The following is a 6,684-nucleotide window of genomic DNA, read 5'->3' as shown; positions in this document are numbered from 1 at the left end:
GATTTCTGAGTTCGAGGCCAGCCTGGTCTACAAAGTGAGTTCCAGGACAGCCAGGGCTATACAGAGAAACCCTGTCTCAAAAAGAATAATAAAAAAAAAAAAGTAACATGTGGAAGTCAGAAGAATTCCCACATAGCTTCAACAGATTTGGCAGGACGCACCTTCACCCTGGTTTTGTGGTTTGTTTGGGTTTTTTTTCTCCAAGTATCCATACAGTTATGAATAGTATACCCATATATATAATCCAGAGTTTGGATTCTGGTGGCAATAGGGTCAGAAGGTAAATCCTCTCAATGGCATTAGCCAATCTGTAGTCCTAGGAAGATTTCTAAATTATAAACATCCTGATTATAAACCAGGGACAGCGTTGGTCCCATTCATTTACTCAATGGGTTCTTTGGTAATAAAAAGTCTCTATCCTAATGCCTTCCAGGGGCCTAATAAGTCCTCATTAAAATATCTAACTCAGGACAGAAACGTTTCATTATTGTCAGTGCTGTGCAGGATGCCCAGTGCAGATTCAATTACACTGCCGCCTACAAGAGGTAGACTCTGTGTTTACAATGTAAGCCGGGAGAGCCTAATGTCAGCCCAAGCCTGTGCTCACCTGATGTGTTATTCTTGCCTAGCTAAGGTTCTTGCCTATAGGTGGGCAGACTTTCCAGTCTCCAACGGGTTTTATATTTATCTTAGATGCCTGCAGTCATAGTGCCTGTATACCCTTGTTTCTAAAATGTAGGTTATTGAAGTCAACAGTGGACCAAGTCTGGTTTTGATGAAAGGTTTTTGGCTTGTGGTCATTTGTCCCCTGGCCCATGCCTGTGGCCCATGTTTGGAGCAGGTAAGCATGACAGTACAAACTGGACCAAAGCTGTTGGCAGCTTCTTGGCAGCTGAGAAGCCGAGACAGACAGAAGACAGCTCTGTTCTTACTAAATGTATCTAATGAAGAAAGCAGATGAACAAACTCAGGTCAGGGTAATAAGCAGATAGAAACCAAGGACGGTGATGAGTTTTGTTTACTGGGACAGGAGATGGCTCCCTCCTGAGGTGAGCCTGGGCCCATGGCCTTGAGGAATTGAGACTGTCGACCCTGCAGATGAGGGTATTTAGGAAGAATCTGGAACATGCTAGAATTGTAATTATTTCCTTAGTTCTTCAGACTTCCAGCTTTCCCCTAAGGTGTAAGAGGGACACTATAGGCCTTAGGTAGTAAAACCCATTTAGTTTCAATGAACTTAAGTCAGGCAGGTACAACTTTTAGGGGAAAGACAATCCTAGTGACAGGGAAGAGGGAAGCAGGGGAGACAGATCACTGCTCTGTGTCTTTAGTTATTTGTTTATCCAGCAGACAATACCTTAACATGCCTGCTATGTGTTTTAAACATTGCCTTACACCAATGAGCGAGATGACCCATCCTCATAAGGGCTACATTCCAGGGAAGATAATAAACAGGAAAATTATGGAGCCGAGTGCTATGGTTAGATGCACACAGAGGAAGCTAGGGCCAAAGATTAGTGAGTTTGAGGCCAGCTTTGCCCTATAGTGTAATTCCTTCTGTAGAGACAGAATCTCAGGTAGCCCAGGTTGGCCTTGAACTTGATACCTTGAGCCTTTCACCCTCCTGCTGCCACTTCCCTAGTGCTGGGACTGCAGGCATAACCACCATGCTTGGTTTTATGTGGCACTGAACTCAAACCCAAGGCTCACGCATGCTAGAGAAGCACTGTCTGATTGCACATGCAGCCTCTTTTTTTTTTTTTTAAGAGTACACTGTAGCTGTACAGATGGTTGTGAGCCTTCATGTGGTTGTTGGGAATTGAATTTTTAGGACCTCTGCTCGCTCTGGTTGGCTCCGCTCACTGCAGTTGGACCCTCTCGCTCCAGTCAACTCTGCTCACTCAGGCCCAAAGATGTATTTATTATTATACATAAGTACACCGTAGCTGATTTCAGACACACCAGAAGAGGGCGTCAGATCTCATTACAGATGGTTGTGAGCCACTATGTGGTCGATGGGATTTGAACTCAGGACCTTCGGAAGAGCAGTCAGTGCTCTTATCTGCTGAGCCATCTCTCCAGCCCGAAGCCTCTTTTTTTTTTTTTTTTCCCTGAGATGGGATTTCTCTGTGTAGCCCTGACTGTCCTAGGACCCACTCTGTAGACCAGGCTGGCCTGGAACTCACAGAGACCCACCTGCCTCTGCCTTGAGGTGGGCATATGTCAAATTCCTTTAATCTCAGCACTCAGGAGTCAGAGGCATCCAGATGTCTGTGAGTTCAAGGACAGTCTTGTCTACAAATGGAGTTCCAGGACAGCCAAGGCTATTCAGTGAGACCCTGTCGGAAGGAAGGAAGGAAGGAAGGAAGGAAGGAAGGAAGGAAGGAAGGAAGGAAGAAAGGAAGGAAGGAAGGAAGCTTGCTAGATGAGACATTAGTCAGGCTAGCTCTGGCCTTGCAACAGCCTCCCTGCTCAGCCTCCCTCGTGTTTGCAGGCATGAGGCCCTCATCATGGCTCAGTACTCTGCCATCTTCGTACCCACTCTGACCATTCAGTCACCCTTCCAGGATCAACTAAATTCAACACCATACCCTCTCCCCACACAGCTGCCAATCAGTAAGCAAGAGCTCAGCTGTTCCGAGTCTGTGCTGGGGATACTGGAATGCCTTCCTGAAACCAACCTCACAGCTCCTGCCATGTGCAGTGGTTGAGGTGAACAGATTTCCACGCAAAAGGTGACCTTCAAACACTCTGCTTTCTGAGACGCACACATCAAACTGAGCAATCAAATCTGCAAGTGCTATAAAGGTTTTAAAAAAGAAGAATCAGGCCAGGCAGTGGTGGCACATGCCTTTAATTCCAGCACTTGGGAGGCAGAGGCAGGCAGATTTCTGTGTTTGAGGCCAGCCTGGTCTACAAAGTGAGTTCCAGGACAGCCAGGGCTACACAGAGAAACCCTGTCTCGAAAAACAAAAACAAAAAAAAAGAAGAGGAGGAAGAAGAAGAAGAAGACGACGACGACTCAGGGAGTGTCAAGATGGCTTGGTGGCAAGAGCAAAGAAGGCTCTTCCAGAGGGCCAGGGTTCAATTCCCAGTATCCACATACAACCATCTTTAACTCCAGTTCCAAATTATCAAATACCTTCTTCTGCCCTCCATGGGCACCAGGCTCTGTTGGGCTGCACAGACAGACATACATGCAATGATAATAAATTTTTTAAAAGATCAGATGAGGCTGGGCAGTGATGGCACATGCCTTTAATCCCAGCACTTGGGAGGCAGAGGCAGGTGGATTTCTGAGTTTGAGGCTAGCCTGCTCTACAGAGTAGTTCCAGGACAGCCAGGGCTACACAGAGAAACCCTGTCTCGAAAAACAAACAAACAAACAAACAAACAAAAAAAAAGAACAACAACAACAAAGTCAGATGAGACACTACATAGGCACATAAAGAAACTAAGTGAGCCAGCCTTTCATCCTAGTACTTGGGAGCCTGAGGCAGGCAATCCCTGTGTGATCTAAGCCAGCCTGGTCTATATGGCAATTTGGAGGACAGTCAGGGTTACATAATGAAACCCTGTCTCAAACAACAGTAGCTTTGCAAATGTGCTCTGTGGCTTTAGCAGGAAGGCAAGGGTTTGGGTCACCTCCTGGGCAGGGAGCAGAAAAGCTCCAAAGCCCGGATGGGCTCCCACTCTGGGGCTGGAGTGAGGACTAGTTTGGCCCCAGGAGAGGCATACTCTTGACAAGAATGGAAGTCCTGTTTTGACATAACTCTGGTCTCTGTCTTCAGATGTGTCACCAGTAGCGGCTGGCCTCATCGGGGCCTCGGTGCTGGTGGTGTGTGTTTCAGTGACTGTCTTTGTGTGGACGTGCTGCCACCAGCAGGCAGAGAAGAAGCACAAGACCCCGCCATACAAGTTCATTCATATGCTGAAAGGCATTAGCATCTACCCAGAGACCCTCAGCAACAAGAAGAAAATCATCAAAGTTCGGAGAGACAGAGACGGCCCTCGGAGGGAAAGTGGACGAGGGAACCTGTTAATAAACGCGGAGTCTGGCCTGCTGAGCCATGACAAGGATCCCAGAGGGCCTAGCCCTGCATCTTGTATGGACCAGTTACCCATCAAAAGAGACTATGGGGAAGAACTGAGGAGCCCCATGACAAGCCTGACCCCTGGTGAGAGCAAAGCCACCTCCCCATCCTCGCCAGAGGAAGACGTGATGTTAGGCTCTCTTACCTTCTCCGTGGACTACAACTTTCCCAAGAAAGCTCTGGTGGTGACAATCCAAGAGGCTCACGGGCTGCCAGTGATGGATGACCAGACCCAGGGCTCTGATCCCTACATCAAAATGACCATTCTCCCGGACAAGCGGCATCGAGTGAAGACCCGAGTGCTTCGCAAGACGCTGGACCCCGTGTTCGATGAGACCTTCACCTTCTATGGCATCCCATACAGCCAGCTGCAGGACCTGGTGCTGCATTTCCTGGTGCTCAGCTTTGATCGATTCTCTCGGGATGACGTCATCGGAGAGGTCATGGTGCCATTGGCTGGAGTGGACCCCAGCACAGGCAAGGTTCAGCTGACCAGGGACATCATCAAGAGGAACATTCAGGTGAGGAGGAGGGGTATGCAGGGGAGGGATGGTCGAAGGGGGCATGCCAGATCTCAGCAGAGTGAGAGGAGGGTCCGGAGAAAGACGGTAGCAAAGACATGTGACAGAGAAGTTACTGAGTTCTTAGCTAAGCTGTGCTCAAAGGATAACAGAAGGCCAGGCAGGTGTGTTCCTCTATGAAGCAAATTCTGGGAGATGAAAGGGCAAGTTGCTTCTAAGCTACACTGAGTGCTTGGCATCCTAGTGCTACATCCAGCTTGTGTGGAACAGACTGGTCCACCAGCCCTGGACCCATTGCAATTTAAGGATAAAGGGGCCAACCTGATATTCTAGAACCTGTGTTCTTCCTTGAGGGAGCATACATCTCACTGCTGAAAAAGTATAAAAATTAATTCACTTTCTCCTCAGCTTCCTTTCCTAGGTGGGTATGAATGTTATGATTTTTTTTTTTTTTGAGATGGGGGTCTCTATATATAGCCCTGGCTATCCTGGAACTCATTAATAGGCTGGCGTCAACTTCACAGAGATCTGCCTGCCTCTGCCTCCCAAGTGCTGGGATTAAAGGCATGCACCACCGCGCCCAAATTTTCTATTTTTTGTTTTTGTTTTTTGTTTGTTTATTATTTGAGATAGGGTTTCTCTGTGTAGCCTAGAACTCACTCCATAGAGCAGGCTCAGTCAGAGCTCCACCTGCCTCTGTCTCCAGTGCTGGGATTAAATGTGTGTGTCACCACTGCTCCACAAGTTTTGAGACAGGGTCTCGTGTAGACCAGACTGGCCTGGAACCTAAGCTGGATTTGTGTCCAAAGATGTCCTTCAGCTCTGGCTCTCCCGGCCTCTGTTTCCCAAGTGCTGAGATTGCAGGTGTGCACCACCAAGTCCAGCCGTGGCCATGTCTTCCCGCTTTCCTTTTTGTTTTGTTTTGTTTTGTATGTCTTTTTTTACATTTGTATGTTATTTGTAAGTTACGGGGGTGGAGGGGCACATGTGTGTCACAGCAAGTCTGTGGAGATGAGAGAACAACTTGCAGGAGTTGGTTTTTTTCTCTCCATTCAGATCAGGCTTGAGAGCAAGCACACTTTCCCACTGAGCCATCGCAATGGTCCCTGAGCATTTCTTTGAAAAAATATTCTTAATATTATTTCTTTGGGGGTGTTATTGTCTGTGGGGGTGTGAGTGTGCACGCCTGCCTGAGGACACCAGAGGGAGTTGGATTCCTTGGAGCTGGAGTTTAACTGTCTGATGTGGGTGCTCGGAACTGAACTGAGTCTCTGAGAACAACATGAGCTCTTAACCACTGAACCATCTCTCCAGCCCCTGTGAATGTCTTTTTATAAGCATGTTATGACTTCAGTTTAGCGCAGCGCTTCACTTTCCAGGCCCTAACCTTTAACACAGACCTTTCGTCTACTCCTCTCCCTGGTTTGCATTGGGAGGAAGATCAGGGCCTCCACACTGCCCTTTCTCCCTCTCCCCGTTCAGAAATATTACTCTGGAATTAACGTCCTGAGTTCAGAGCATATACAACCACCCCTCCTGGCAGTTCATCCATGGACGTTGGGGGACAGAACAGGGCTGCTGGTACACACTGTTGCTGGAATTGACTGCCTGACACCTCAGCTTCTGTGTCCCAGCTGCAAGACAGTGGGCACCTAACTCCTCTCAGTCTGTTCCCCTCAGCTGACAACACTGCCTCCCCCATTAGGTCACAATAAGGAACCAGGTAACATGCCTGGCGTATTATTATCCTTAAGAAGTTCTCACCTTATTGGAGGAAAAAGACAGTTGTTGGCAGTGTTTGTTTGCAACCCAGAGGCCAAATGGTTGCTGGGAATTGAACTCAGGACCTTTGGAAGAATAGTCAGTGTTCTCAACCGCTGAGCCATCTCTCCAGCCCTGAGATTTGTTTTTTAATGTTGGTCAAGAATCTGGTGGAAGCCGGGCGTGGTGGCGCACGCCTTTAATCCCAGCACTCCGGAGGCAGAGGCAGGCGGATTTCTGAGTTCGAGGCCAGCCTGGTCTACAGAGTGAGCTCCAGGACAGCCAGAGCTATAAAAGAGAAACCCTGT

The 6,684-nt window shown here is 48.1% G+C and overlaps 1 protein-coding gene across 2 annotated transcripts in view; it reads left to right on the top strand.

The window, feature by feature from the left end:
- Syt11 (synaptotagmin 11) overlaps positions 1 to 6,684 on the top strand; it is a 29,831-nt gene that overhangs the window by 9,240 nt on the left and 13,907 nt on the right. For both annotated transcript variants that reach the window (XM_029475529.1, XM_021158451.1), the window contains exon 2: positions 3,792 to 4,615. In XM_029475529.1, coding sequence (XP_029331389.1) covers positions 3,792 to 4,615 — 824 coding nt within the window. The remainder of the gene's footprint in view (positions 1 to 3,791; positions 4,616 to 6,684) is intronic.

The sequence above is a fragment of the Mus caroli genome, chromosome 3 (assembly GCF_900094665.2).
Source record: "Mus caroli chromosome 3, CAROLI_EIJ_v1.1, whole genome shotgun sequence".
Classification (NCBI taxonomy): Eukaryota; Metazoa; Chordata; class Mammalia; order Rodentia; family Muridae; genus Mus; species Mus caroli.
Note: the sequence above shows the minus strand (reverse complement) of the source record. Positions and strands in the feature narration are given on the sequence as shown.